The sequence below is a fragment of the Microcaecilia unicolor genome, chromosome 9 (genome assembly GCF_901765095.1).
Source record: "Microcaecilia unicolor chromosome 9, aMicUni1.1, whole genome shotgun sequence".
Taxonomy (NCBI): domain Eukaryota; kingdom Metazoa; phylum Chordata; class Amphibia; order Gymnophiona; family Siphonopidae; genus Microcaecilia; species Microcaecilia unicolor.
This window is the reverse complement of record NC_044039.1, coordinates 220,996,710-221,010,819: the sequence shown is the minus strand read 5'-3', so window position 1 is coordinate 221,010,819 and position 14,110 is coordinate 220,996,710. Positions and strand designations below refer to the sequence as shown.

General features: G+C 43.8%; 1 protein-coding gene across 1 annotated transcript; it reads right to left on the bottom strand.

Annotated features, from left to right (window-relative positions):
* Positions 1-7,142: 7,142 nt before the first annotated feature.
* On the bottom strand, positions 7,143-8,789 carry LOC115477112 (involucrin-like). The gene has a single exon (XM_030213726.1). The coding sequence runs from the start codon at positions 8,787-8,789 to the stop codon at positions 7,143-7,145; it is 1,647 nt and encodes a 548-aa protein (XP_030069586.1).
* Positions 8,790-14,110: the final 5,321 nt, after the last annotated feature.

Genomic DNA, 14,110 nt, shown 5'->3' with positions numbered 1-14,110 from the left:
TGTCACAAAAGTAGGTTATGAACAGGGATTTGTGACACCTAAGGAATTTAAATTCCTAAATTACACAAAACATAACATTCCAGTATTTTACCTATTACCCAAGATACATAAACGTTTAGAGCAGCTCCCTGGTCGACCGATAGTCTCAGCTAGAGACTCTTTATTGGAGCGTTTATGTAAATTCATCGATATCCATCTACAACCGTGCTTATGCTGTATTAAATTGTACATTCAAGACACAACCCATTTTCTAAGGATCCTTGAAACAATAAATAAAACTGGTTTGAAAGATTGGACTTTAGTGACTTTTGACTTATGTTCCCTGTACACCAGTATCCCCCAGGAAGAAGCACTGGAGATATTGCAGATATCATTGGAAGTGAGGCCAAGACCCCATTTAATCCCTTCAGAATTCCTAGTAAAATTAAGTGAGATAGCCATGAAAAATAACTTCTTTATCTTTGATAGCAAAATGTTTCAACAGAAATCTGGCATAGCAATGGGTGCTACGTTCGTGCCCGCAGTGGTGAATCTCTTTATGGCAGTCTTCGAAGAAAAATGGATCTACATGTCACGGTTTTTCCAATATGTGAAATGTTAGAAACGTTTTATCGATGACGTGTTCTACATATGGACCGGGACACCAATTCATGAGTTTTCTTAATTTGTGTCACCCTTGGATAAAATTTGAAGCTGCAAGTCATAAATACCATATAGCTTTTTTGGATGTATGGGTGCAAAAAGAGGGAGAAAGTTTTAGCACAACTGTGTTCTCTAAACCAACAGATCGCAACTCCCTTTTACATTATGGGAGTATGCATCCTCCCCATATGAAGAGGAACATCCCATATGCCCAACTTTTATGCCAAAGGCGGATATGCTTTCAGGAGAAAGATTATAAACTATGCACAAACTCACTGAGTGAGAAATTGTTACAATGTGGATATCCGAGACAGCTAATCAAGAGAGCTATCAAAAGAGTTAAATACAATCTGAGGGAAGCGGTATTAGAATACAAATCTAAATGACAAGAAGAAGATATATTACCCTTTGCCCTAAAATTTAATGCAGAAGCTGTCAGAATTAGTAAGACCATAAAGCGACATTTTGAGCTACTCAAGACGCATCCTGTGTTTGCACAATCTAACATTTTGTTTTCATATCAAAGAGGATGCAATTTAGGAGATCTGCTAAGCTTAAACAATGTATGGTCACCTATCAAATCAATTACAGAAGCAGGCAGCCACAAAAAATGTGGCCGCTGTTCGGTATGCCATATAATGGCTGAGGGCAGTGAACTTATTCAGCCCAGAACAGGGCGCATATGCGCCTTAAAATCAAAGACTACCTGTGAATCCAGTGGTGTGATATACGTTATTCAATGCCCCTGTGGATTATTATATATTGGGCAAACCACGAGAAGTTTGAAGGTGAGGTTAATGGAACATCGATCTTGTATGAAACTGATGAAGCATGAAGCACCAATGGTGACACATAACGAAATGCAACAGCATAAATTTGAGGAGCTATCATGTATGTTATTAGAACAAATTAAACCATCACAAAGATGGGGAGATCTGGGAAGAATCCTCCGTCAGAAAAAACAAAAATGGATCTTTTTTAACACTGTGGAACCGGAAGGGCTAAACTTTAGAGTTGAATGGTCGGCATTTTTTGAAGATATATAGCCGTACCATGTGACATCTATTAACTATGCAATCCTGGTGTGAAGAGGCTAGACGCAGCTGGAGGAAGTGATGTAATCCAGGCTAGATCAATGATTGGGGAGGGGATTTTGCCCCTTTAAAATGGCGCTTGTAATGAACGGCTTCTCACCTACCTGCAGTAAGTTTGGGCAGAAGACGGAGTTTGAGTAATTGTGGATGCAATTTCATGTGTAAAACGATTTGGAAATAACCCCTGACGCAGGACCAGCGAAACGGGGGCTCCCTGTCGGGTTAAGAAGTGGAGAGTACCGCCTTGAGAGGAACACTAGAGTGACATTATTAAGCTAAGTGATTTCTGGCAATATCTTCTTGATGTATTTGCATTCTACAGAAAAACGGAAGAATTAGCACTTCTAATATTAGTATACAGAATATTGATTTATAATATTGTGGACACACACAAAGTAGGCAGTAGTGCATATAGAGCACTCTGAGATTAGAAATTTAGAAATAAACATTAAGTAGTGGAGTTTTTTTGAAGCTACATGATGACACGCCGAGCTCACGCCTTATAGTCTGCAAAGTCGGGCTGGCTGGGTGGCGACTCTGAAGCTTTTTTTCTCCACTTTAAACACACATGATTAAATTGATAATTGAGCTGGTGTTCCACATTAGAGTTAGCCAGTGTGAGTCTGTATGAGGAATTTCATTGTAAATAGTACTCCATGCCATACTTTGTATTGTTTTTGAATATTTTTACTGTTGTAATTGTCTGTTGCTCATATTTGATCTGTTCTTACTATACACCGCCTTGAGTGAATTCCTTCAAAAAGGCGGTAAATAAATCCTAATAAGTAAACAGGACCCTAAGATTTGTACCTGGGGCAATGGAGGACTAAGTGGCTTGCCCAAAGTTGCAAGTAGCCACAGTGGGAATTGAACCCAGTTCCCCAGGTTCACAGCTCGCTGCACTAATCAGTGGGCTACTCTATTTGTTGTGGAAATCTTGAAAACCCAACCGGTGGGTGGGATTAATATCACGTTAATGGCCTTTCTTATTTATGGTTCTTACTCCTTATTGATCTCCTTGACTTTTCACCACTCCCCCCTTTTTACAGTGGTCTAAGAAGGAATGTTTTGTTATTATGTGAAATGTTATTTTCTTCATTGACTGTTAACTTTCTGTTTTTCATAAGCAAGTGTTTAAACTTGTGTTGTTAATTTGAAATTATAAATAAATTAATAATGACAATTAAAAAAAGAAAACCCAATTGGTTTGTGGCCCTTGAGGACCATGGTTGCCCACCCCTGCCCTATTTCATTGCTCTTTAAATATTATAAACATCAGAAACTTATCAAAACACTGGAGCCACCCAGGGCAGAGGGGAAGGAAATGTATTTTTAAGTATTGCAGTTTCTGGTTCCAACCCTTAAATGACAAGTAAAATCTCCTCAGCAAGACCTAAAGCCGTCAAAGACCCGGTTATCTATCTGACAAGTTGTGTGCAATGACTCTGCTATTACTTTGCCTCCTAGCAGTTAATGATAGGTTCATAAATATCAGCCAAAAATGGGAAGGACTGGGAATTCGGCTTAGCGAATTCACTTTCAACACTGTGACGTTCTACCCTGGAATAATGCTTCAGCATTCAAGAGACAACAATGCCAATTAGATCCTTCAGTGTTCTTACTTCCTCTTTGTATTATTTATATTTTGTCCTAGTGTGCTTAGTCGGAAATAAAAGGTATGCCTGGTGACGCAGGACAGAGAATTACATGTACAGTGCAGAACACTAGTGCCGTAATGATGCAGGACAAAGGGAGAGCTGATACCACTCTGATACTTATGACGAGACCAAGAGAACAGTAACACAAAGATGTAACACATGAGCTTTCAGATTGCACAGCCCCTTCCACAAAGGAAACAGAGGATTTTAAGAGCCTTTTGGTTATCTAGTATAGCAGAACTTTTAAGGCTCTTAAAATCCTGTTTCCTTTGTGGAAGGGGCTGCACAGTGTGAAAGATTTTTGAAGGCAGAGGTTATGGTTATAGAACAAGGTGAAGTAAAAAAAAAGTAGTGATCACTCCTCATACCCTTGTCAATTCATTAATTAATTTTTAGTGTCTATCATTACTAGGAGGAGAAGAGCCTCAGTTGTTGCTGACACCCCTATTTTAAAGGGTATTCTTAAAAACAACCTAATAAAGTGTTCTCAACTCAGCTGTTCTCAATCATCGGCTCTAAAAAAACCTCCTTACAGATCATGCATATTTATTTCTTTATCATTTTATTATTTTTATCCATTGTTGAGCATAAGACCAAACTGAGAGAGACAATCCCCAACGGGAACCCGTTTCACTACAGCTTCTTCAGGGGAAGTCCTGTCATAGTCTCAAGCTCAGCAGCTCAGCAGTTCATCCATGTTGCAAATAATTTTTTTCTAGGTTTTCTGTAACAGCACAATTCCAAGTAGAAATATATCCGTGTTTTTTTGGGCGGTCTGTGACTTGGCTGTTTACTGAGGCTAGAATGGGGTGGGGCTTGGCTCGGGCAGAGTGCGATGGGTTGGGGGGGAACAGTTATGTCAGCAATAAAGGGACAGTGGGGGTCCTTTTGAAAACCCCTTCACAGTTTCTGCTCCCTAGTACCTCTGCTACTAATTGTATTGTGCACACTGGATGCACTCCATTGAATTGTATGCCAAAGAAAATCAAAATATGCACACCAAAACAATATAATTAAAGAAAATAGTATTACACTATTCTGGAAAAAGTTGGCTTTCCACCAGTAAAAGCAGGGAAGACTGGTCTGTGACCATAGGAGCCAACTTTTCAAAATTATTGGGGGTGCTAAGCCTAAGCTCTTTGAGCAGGGACTGTCCTTCTTTGTTAAACTGTACAGCGCTGCGTAACCCTAGTAGTGCTCTAGAAATGTTAAGTAGTAGTAGTAGTAGTCTGTGACCATAGGAGCCAACTTTTCAAAATTATTGGGGGTGCTAAGCCTAATGGAAATAACCCCTCCCTGGACACATACAAGGAATGTTCTCAATATTGGGGGTGCTCAAGCACCCACAGAGTTGGCTCTTACGTCTGTGATTCCTTCCTCCCTGGGTCTACCAGAGGTACTTTAACACTTGGCTTCCAGTCCAACACCTTCCTGTTGGCCATGTGAAGAGTAGTGTTCAGCATCACTGTAACGGATATCTTGTGGTTACTGATAACCATCAGGATTGGTTTGTTTGGGTTTTTTTTTTGTAAGTTTCCAAATGGCCATCAGGCTTCAGATCTGCTGGCCTTTAGTTTACTGTTGATTTATCAAACATGTTTGGAGTGTGAATTATCTGTATTAGCTGTTCCTAATGATTAGAGTAGTACACTGAAAGCCACTCCGCTCTGCATCAGGGGCGTAGCTATGTGGGGCCACGGGGGCATGGGACCCCACAGATTATGCCCTGGCCCCCTCTACATTTGACCCGCCACCGCCCAACCCACCGCATCATCAGGTACCTTGTTTGCTGGCTGGGGTCTCCAATCCCCGCCAGCCGAAGAGTCTTCAGCGCCAGTCGACTCCGGCGCCTTCGTTGTGTGATCATCTGTTTCTGACACCTTGCGTCCTGCACCGTGCATGTAGCCCCGTGCAGGACGTAAGGCGCCAGAAACAAATCACACAACGAAGACGCCGGAGTTGACTGGCGCCGAAGAAGACTCTTCGGCTAGTGGGGATTGGGGACCCCCGCCAGCAAACAAGGTACCTGATGCGGCGGTGGGGCAGTTGGCGGTGGGGGGTTGCAGCGACTAAACAGTGCCCTCCACCTCGGGCTCTGGCCCCCCTCCCACCGAGGTCTGGCTAAGCCCCTGCTCTGCATATCATGGCCCTTTTACAAAGCGGCGGCAAGGCTACTGTGTGTGCAGCGCATGCCAAATCGACACTACCGCCCTGTTAGCACGCCCACCCAGTGATAATTTCGAAGTTGGTGCGCACTGTTTCCTGCGGTAGAAAATATTTTTCTCTTTTCTGTTGCAGGGGTGTTCCCAGTGATAATCGGCAGGGCCATATTGGCGCACACTGCATGAGTACTGCGCATGTAGCATGTGAGCCCTTAGTGCTAGGTCAGTGGCAGGGCTCAGACAGTAAATAGCCACATGCTACTTTTAATTGTAGTGCACGGCCATTTACTGCCCCCATTGAAAAAAGCCTTTTTTTTCCAGCCATGGCCCAGTGCATGCCAACCCCCCCCCCCCCCCAACAATACTGTAGGCCACTTTCTACCACGACTTAGTAAAAAGACCCCATAATCTAGCTGAACAGTGACTCATGTCCCTCTGTATTGGGCAAAATATCAAGATAGCAGATGTACATTTCCGAAAACACTCATATGCCAATCACTACATTAAAAATGAACAAAAATAGAAAATAAAGTGATACCTTTTTATTAGACTAAATATATTATTCTGATTGACTCAGAGGACAAAACCTTCTTTTCAGGTCAGGACAGTTCACTGCTGGTATGGAATGTTATACTGCCCTGACCTGAGGAAGGAGGTTTTGCCCTCTGAAAGTCAGAGTAATATTAAGTCAGTCCAATTAAAAGGTATCACTTTATATTCTGGGTTTTTTTAAATTTATATTTATTAACCTTTAGAATGGACTCACATGGATACTACACAAGTTTATCCTAAATTAAAAATTAAATAATTTTACCTTTGTTGTTTAGCCATTTAATTATTTTAATCATGTTGGTCCCAGTACCTGGTTTCTGCTTTCCTCTGTCTTCTCTTAACTGTCTTGTAAGGTTCTCCTGTCCATTGATCACTTTTCTCTGTACTGGGCTTCATAATTTCCTCCACTACATCTATCCCGAACATTGATCTGTGCCTTTCATCATTTTTCCATGTATTTTTCTGCCTCTCAGTCTAGATTTCATTCATTCATACTGTCCAGGAGTGGAGGAGTAGCCTAATGGTTTGTGCAGTGGACTGAGTACCTGGGGAACTGGGTTTGATTCCAGCTGCAGCTCCTTGTGACCCTGGGCAAGTCACTTAACCCTCCATTGCCTCAGGTACAAAAAACTTAGATTTTGAGACCACTAGGGACAGAGAAAGTACCCGCATGTAATAAAATGTTTACATTGCTTTGGATGTATCACAGAAAGGCAGTATATCAAATCTATGACCTTTTACCCTTTCTCTCTTTTTACTGCTTTCCACCTCTTTTTTTTCTTACCCTGGCTTTCCCATTCCCCTTCTATTTCCCAGTCTTTCACTAAAATTCTTCCATTGAGTGTTCTGTCTCTGATTGGTTCCCTTTCTTTTCTCCTTCCATTGAGTGTTTTGCTTCTTGTTGGTTCCCGTGCTTTTCTCCATCCATTGAGTGTTCTGCCTCTGATTGGTTCCCTTGCTTTTTTTCCATCCTTTGAGTGTTATTCATGAAACATAAGGGACTTGCAAAGAGGGATTTTATACTCGGTCTTCTGTCACAGGGTGTTGTTGCTTTTTCCATCCACTGAGTGTTCTGCCTCTAATTGATTTTCTTTCTTTTCTCCATGCATTGAGTGTTCTGCCTCTGATTGGTTCCCTTGCTTTTTTCCATCCATTGAGTGTTCTGCCTCTGATTGGTTCCCTTGCTTTTTTCCATCCATTGAGTGTTGTGCCTCTTGTTGGTTCCCGTGCTTTTCTCCATCCATTGAGTGTTCTGCCTCTGATTGATTTTCTTTCTTTTCTCCATCCATTGAGAGTTCTGCCTCTTGTTGGTTCCTGTGCTTTTCTCCATCCATTGAGTGTTCTGCCTCTTGTTGGTTCCTGTGCTTTTCTCCATCCATTGAGTGTTCTGCCTCTTGTTGGTTCCCGTGCTTTTCTCCATCCATTGAGTGTTCTGCCTCTGATTGGTTCCCTTGCTTTTTTCCATCCATTGAGTGTTCTGCCTCTGATTGGTTCCCTTGCTTTTTTCCATCCATTGAGTGTTGTGCCTCTTGTTGGTTCCCGTGCTTTTCTCCATCCATTGAGTGTTCTGCCTCTTGTTGGTTCCCGTGCTTTTCTCCATCCATTGAGTGTTCTGCCTCTGATTGATTTTCTTTCTTTTCTCCATCCATTGAGAGTTCTGCCTCTTGTTGGTTCCTGTGCTTTTCTCCATCCATTGAGTGTTCTGCCTCTTGTTGGTTCCTGTGCTTTTCTCCATCCATTGAGTGTTCTGCCTCTTGTTGGTTCCCGTGCTTTTCTCCATCCATTGAGTGTTCTGCCTCTGATTGATTTTCTTTCTTTTCTCCATCCATTGAGAGTTCTGCCTCTTGTTGGTTCCCGTGCTTTTCTCCATCCATTGAGTGTTCTGCCTCTGATTGGTTCCCTTGCTTTTTTCCATCCATTGAGTGTTCTGCCTCTGATTGGTTCCCTTGCTTTTTTCCATCCATTGAGTGTTGTGCCTCTTGTTGGTTCCCGTGCTTTTCTCCATCCATTGAGTGTTGTGCCTCTTGTTGGTTCCCGTGATTTTCTCCATCCATTGAGTGTTCTGCCTCTTGTTGGTTCCCGTGCTTTTCTCCATCCATTGAGTGTTCTGCCTCTGATTGATTTTCTTTCTTTTCTCCATCCATTGAGAGTTCTGCCTCTTGTTGGTTCCTGTGCTTTTCTCCATCCATTGAGTGTTCTGCCTCTGATTGATTTTCTTTCTTTTCTCTATCCATTGAGAGTTCTGCCTCTTGTTGGTTCCCGTGCTTTTCTCCATCCATTGAGTGTTCTGCCTCTGATTGGTTCCCTTGCTTTTTTCCATCCATTGAGTGTTGTGCCTCTTGTTGGTTCCCGTGCTTTTTTCCATCCATTGAGTGTTCTGCCTCTTGTTGGTTCCCGTGCTTTTCTCCATCCATTGAGTGTTCTGCCTCTGATTGATTTTCTTTCTTTTCTCCATCCATTGAGAGTTCTGCCTCTTGTTGGTTCCCGTGCTTTTCTCCATCCATTGAGTGTTCTGTCTCTGATTGGTTCCCTTGCTTTTTTCCATCCATTGAGTGTTGTGCCTCTTGTTGGTTCCCATGCTTTTTTCCATCCATTGAGTGTTCTGCCTCTTGTTGGTTCCCGTGCTTTTCTCCATCCATTGAGTGTTCTGCCTCTGGTTGGTTCCCTTGCTTTTTTTCCATCCTTTGAGTGTTGTTCATGAAACAAAGAGGGATTTTATACTCGGTCTTCTGTCACAGGGTGTTGTTGCTTTTTCCATCCACTGAGTGTTCTGCCTCTAATTGGTTCCCTTGCTTTTCTTCTTCCATTGAATGTTCTGCCTCTGATTGATTTTCTTTCTTTTCTCCATCCCTTGAGTGTTGTGCCTCTTGTTGGTTCCTGTGCTTTTCTCCATCCATTGAGTATTCTGCCTCTGATTGGTTCCCTAGCTTTTTTCCATCCATTGAGTGTTATTGATGAAACATAAGGGACTTGCAAAGAAGGATTTTATACTTGGACTTCGGAGGAGCAGGAGTTACGTTAGTTTTTTCTGAGTATACATTGCTTGTTCTCTTTCCTTTTTCTCCTCATATTTTTCAGGGCAGAATCTGTTTCTCCTAAAATTAAGTATCGGTTATTCTAGGTAAGTAAGGCTTAGGTTTTCCTTTTCCTTTCGTGTAGGTGAGGTGCTAAGAGTTTTCAGGGAATTGCTGTTATGACACACTGTATGTGGGATTGTCTCTTCATCTCAGGTTAATCTAACAGGTTCTTCCATTACGTCCCACAGTTCAATCCAGAGACTTACAGGTTATGTCCTCTACCAGCAGGTGGAGATAGAGAGAGAACATACAAAGAAGCATGATGAGCCTTCAGCGTAGAGAGCTGCATGGAATGGGGATAGCGGGATCTCCTCCAGGATCGTGGAGATCCCGTGGGGATGGACCAAGGTCCATGGAGATCCCACGGGGATGGACCCGGGACCTGCGGGGTTTCCACGGAGAGGAGCGAAGGGGAAACAGAGACTACCCTGTCTTCAACTCCCTCCCACCCTCCCATTCACCTCTCCTCCATCCCTGGATGGCCTCCCCACACATACCTCAGATCACTTGTTTCGGGGCAGGAAAGGTCCCCATGCTTTCCTGCCCTCAACCGCTGATCCTTTCGCTGGTGCCAGCGCTTGATAAGATGACTGCCGAGACTTCAAGCAGCCGCGGCAAGAGGATCAGCGACAGCAGGCAGGAAAGCGTGGGGACCTTTCCTGCCCAAAAGCAAGCCACTAGACCAGCAGGGTGATGCAAGCTACGTTTGGGGAGGACATCCAGGGCTGGAAGAGAGGTAAGTGGGTGGGTGAGAGGGAGGGAGGGAGTTGAAGATATAGTAGTCTCTGTTTCCCCTTCCTTGCACAGCCGTCATCGCTGTACACGCAAATCAAAGGGAGCAAAACTATGAGCTGCTGCATCCACGTTGTTCTTTATTGTTGGTAGCATTTTTATTTAAACTCACATTTTCAAACATACTGACTTATGTAGCATATGGATGTACACAGAGGAAGTATAATAACAGAATAATTTTTCATAGGTAGATTAGTAATTTGTTTATAATCAGTGTGTCATTTGGAGGAGCTGTTTAAAGGGACGCCCTAACACTGTTACATTCGTGCAGAGATTTTTGTTTTCTCTCCTGATAATGGGCCACTAAAACAGATATCCTGTTATGAGAATCAGGTGCTCAACATTCAGACTTTCTGACTATCTATTTATTTACTTATTTATTTATTATGTTTATATCCCACATTAAACATGAATTAGGTTGAAACCTGGGAGCATTTAAAATCTTTATTTTTCCTGTGCGTAGATTAAAAGAAAAAGATAGCATGTGGGGATTTGCTCCTTTTGTTTTATGGATTGCAGTGGTGTATTATAAAAATGAACTTGCCTTTTTTATTACTACTATTTCACAGAGACGTATTGAATATTGAGGGAAAGGTTTCCTTCATGCAGAAGTTCTGTCCAATGTTAGTCTAAATGTGCCAACATTGTCCAGTTCTGCACAGTTTTAGCCACCAAGTTTATACAAAAGTTAATTATGTTCAGTGGAAAATAAATCTGTTGCTTCAGGCTGTTTTCTATGTGAATATTGTATCACTGTTTCATTATTGCTACCAAGTATTACATATTAAGGGCATTTGCTTTAAACTTTGCTTTAATTCGTTTATCCATTCCTTACATACACATGGTTTTGCTTTTTAAACTTAAAGGTGATTCCTAAGGGCGGTTGAACAATTAAGTATAAATTGTTTTGTTTCTGACTTTACTTGTTTTGGAAAGCTTTAGGTCCTGCTAATCTGAACATCTGCTATCTTAGCAGATTACAGAAGAAAATGATTTATGCTGCTTTTACTAGAATTTTTACTGCTTGTAGAATCTGGCTTTCTTGGGGGGGGGGGGGGTCAAAGTGACTGTGGGACAGCAAAGGAGATTACTTGCGGTGGGGACGGGCGTGGATGGGTTAGAGTCCCCACGGGGATGGGCAGAGACGAGTTAGATTCCCATGGGGCCGGGCAGGGCCGGGTTAGATTTCTGTCCCCGTGGAACAACGTTCTACTTCAGAGTTAGGGAGTGTCAATAGGTATACTTACTGGAGGACCCAACACGGGCTGTATTTCGGCAAGTGCCTGCATCAGGGGTCACAGATGTAACCAGTGGTGTGCTGGTAAATGTTTAACAACAGGCTCTCTCCCTGGTCCCCCTCTGCGCCCCCCGTCCCCCTCTGCACCCTCCCCCCCAAATTGCAGAGCTGGCTATAGCCGGGGAGAGAGCCTGGGGGGGGGGGGGGGGTGGCAGTGCATCACTCCAGGAAAAAAAATTAAATGATCCCAGGTTCCAATCTAATTCATGTTTAATGTGCGATAAAATGCCATAAATAAGTAAATACATATAAACTTTTAACGTTGAGCACCTGATTCTCAAAGTGAACATATTCCAAACACTATAATGAAAATAAAATGATTTTTTTTCTACCTTTGTTGTCTGGTGACTGTTTTTCTGATCATGCTGGCCCAGTATCCGATTCTGCTGCTATCTGTCCTCTTATCTCTGTTTCCAGGGCTTCCTTTCCATTTATTTCTTTCCTTTCCTCCTTTCTTCTTCATTTCTGGTCCTCAGCTTCTGCCTATTTTCTTCATCCGTGTGCAGTTTTTCTCCTCTCTTCTTTTTCCCTCATCTCATCTCCTTCCTCACTCTTCCCTCCCCTCCATCCATGTCCAGCATTTTTTCCCTCCTCTCCCCTGCCCTCAATCCACCCATGTCCAGTGACTCTTCTCTCCCCCTGCCCTGCATGCACCCATACCCAGTGACCCTCCTTTCCCCTGCCCTCCATCCACCCATGTCCAGCAGTGACCCTCCTCTCCCCTGCCCTGCATACACCCATACCCAGTGACCCTCCTCTCCCCTGCCCTCCATCCACCTATGTCCAGCAGTGACCCTCCTTTCCCCTGCCCTCCATCCACCCATGTCCAGCAGTGACCCTCCTCTGCCCTCCATCCACCCATGTCCAGCAGTGACCCTCCTCTCCCCTGCCCTGCATGCATCCATACCCAGCGATCCTTCTCTCCCCTCCATCCACCCATGCCCAGCGACTCCCTTCTCTCCCCTGCCACCCCTCCCGAGTTATTCACCGGCGACTTCTCCTCCCTCCCTCCAGATCCGTCCCTCACTGATCTGTCCTTCGAATTCTTCGGGGCAGGCAGTCTTGCCTGCCCGCTACCAGCGCTGACTCTCCCCTGCCGGTTCGTGCTTCAAAATGGCCGCCGAGACTTCAGCAGAAGTCTCGGCGGCCATTTTTAAAGCGCGAACCAGCAGGGGAGAGTCAGCGCTCGTAGCGGGCAGGCAAGACTGCCTGCCCCGAAGAATTAGAAGAGTCAGGTCGGTGATGTGAGGGACCAGATCGATCGGGCGGGCGGGAGGGAGGGAGGAGAGCCGGCTTGCACTAGGGAACAACCAGCTTGCAAGTCGGTACAAAATTTAACAACCGGCTCTTGTGAGCCGGTGCGAGCCGGCTCCAGCACACCACTGGATGTAACACAAAAAACCTCAGATCCTTGTTCCTGCTTCTTGATTAATCAAGGAACAGTATGAACTCCAACTTGAATTCAAACAGCAAGAACAAAATCTGCAACTGCCAAAAAAGGCAGCAGACCCGTGGAGGGGTTTGGGGGTGGGGGCTGGTGGATCTGCAATCCAAACATCCATGGTTGAAGGCTCAGAGGGACCTGGATGAGGTCTCTCTGTCATCAGAGCATGGGTCTGAGGGACCTTTTCTGGGGCTTCATGTCCTTCCCTTTCTGACCCCTTGAAGAAAGGGAGCTTCCCCCAGAGGAGGGGGATGAGTCCACCACAGCCAGGCTCTTTTGTAAGTAAGTGCTCCCTGCTCTGATCATTAAGGCTGTGGAAATGTTGGAACATTTCTTCCCCTGAGCCTCTCAGCTCTGAAGCTATAGCACATCCTATGATAGCTGGACCTAAGAAAGCTCCAAAGACGATTCATATCCACGCAGCAATAAAGTTGCTGATTTTATTGCAGTGGGATACCACTGACTCCGGGTTGAAAGTGGCCAGAACTATGTCCAGGCAGGCTTAAGAGGTTAGAGCTCTTCAGCTTAGAAAAGAGATGGCAGAGTGGGGATATGATTGAGGTCTACAAATTCCTGAATGGTATAGAATGGATAAAAGTGAATCAATTTTTTTTTTACTCTTTTAAAAAGTACAACAGCTAGGAGACACTCAATGAAATTACATGGAAATACTTGTAAAACAAATAAGAGGAAATATTTTTTCACTCAATGAATAGTTAAGCGCAGGAAATCATTGCTGTGGTAATAGCAGATAGCATATGTGGGTTTGGAAAAGTTCATGGAGGAAAAGTCTATAAACTGCTATTAAGATAGACATGAGGAGAGCCACTGCTTATCCTTGGAGTCAGTAACATGGCATTTTACTGCTCTTTGGGATTCTGCCAGGTACTTGTGACCTGGATTGGCCACTGTTGGAAGCAGTCTGACCCAGTATAACTATTCTTATGTTCTTGTTCTGGAACAGACCGAGTTAGGGTCAGATGGCAGCCCTATCTGGGAGAGATTCTCACTGTGACACAGATGAGACTCCCCAGCTGTCACGCGTTTCTGTTGTAGGCAGATATCCCAGCAATCTGGCCCTCCTAAGAGCAGGTCCTAGTGGTTAAGTCCCTGCCCTGCTGCTTAGATATATAAATAAGTAACACTGAATTAGACACACTAGGGGCTTGCACAAGCACTTTGCCGAAATGCGCAGAACTGAAGCTTTCTGACTGTAAAGGGCATTTTCTTTTGGTCTCTCTGGCAGAGGAACCTGTCAGCACAGCAAAATGATAATAACATGCTATTAAATGCTTTGTGGATAATGTGAAATCCTCAGACAGGAGGCTGGGCTTGTCATTTCAGCCTTTGAAAAGCCCAGAATAATTTTCCCTGTCATTATTTATCATTTAA

Coding starts and splice junctions, on each gene's coding strand:
- LOC115477112 (XM_030213726.1), bottom strand. CDS start 8,789: ATGGAAAAAAAGCAAGGGAACCAACCAGAGGCAGAACACTCAATGGAT.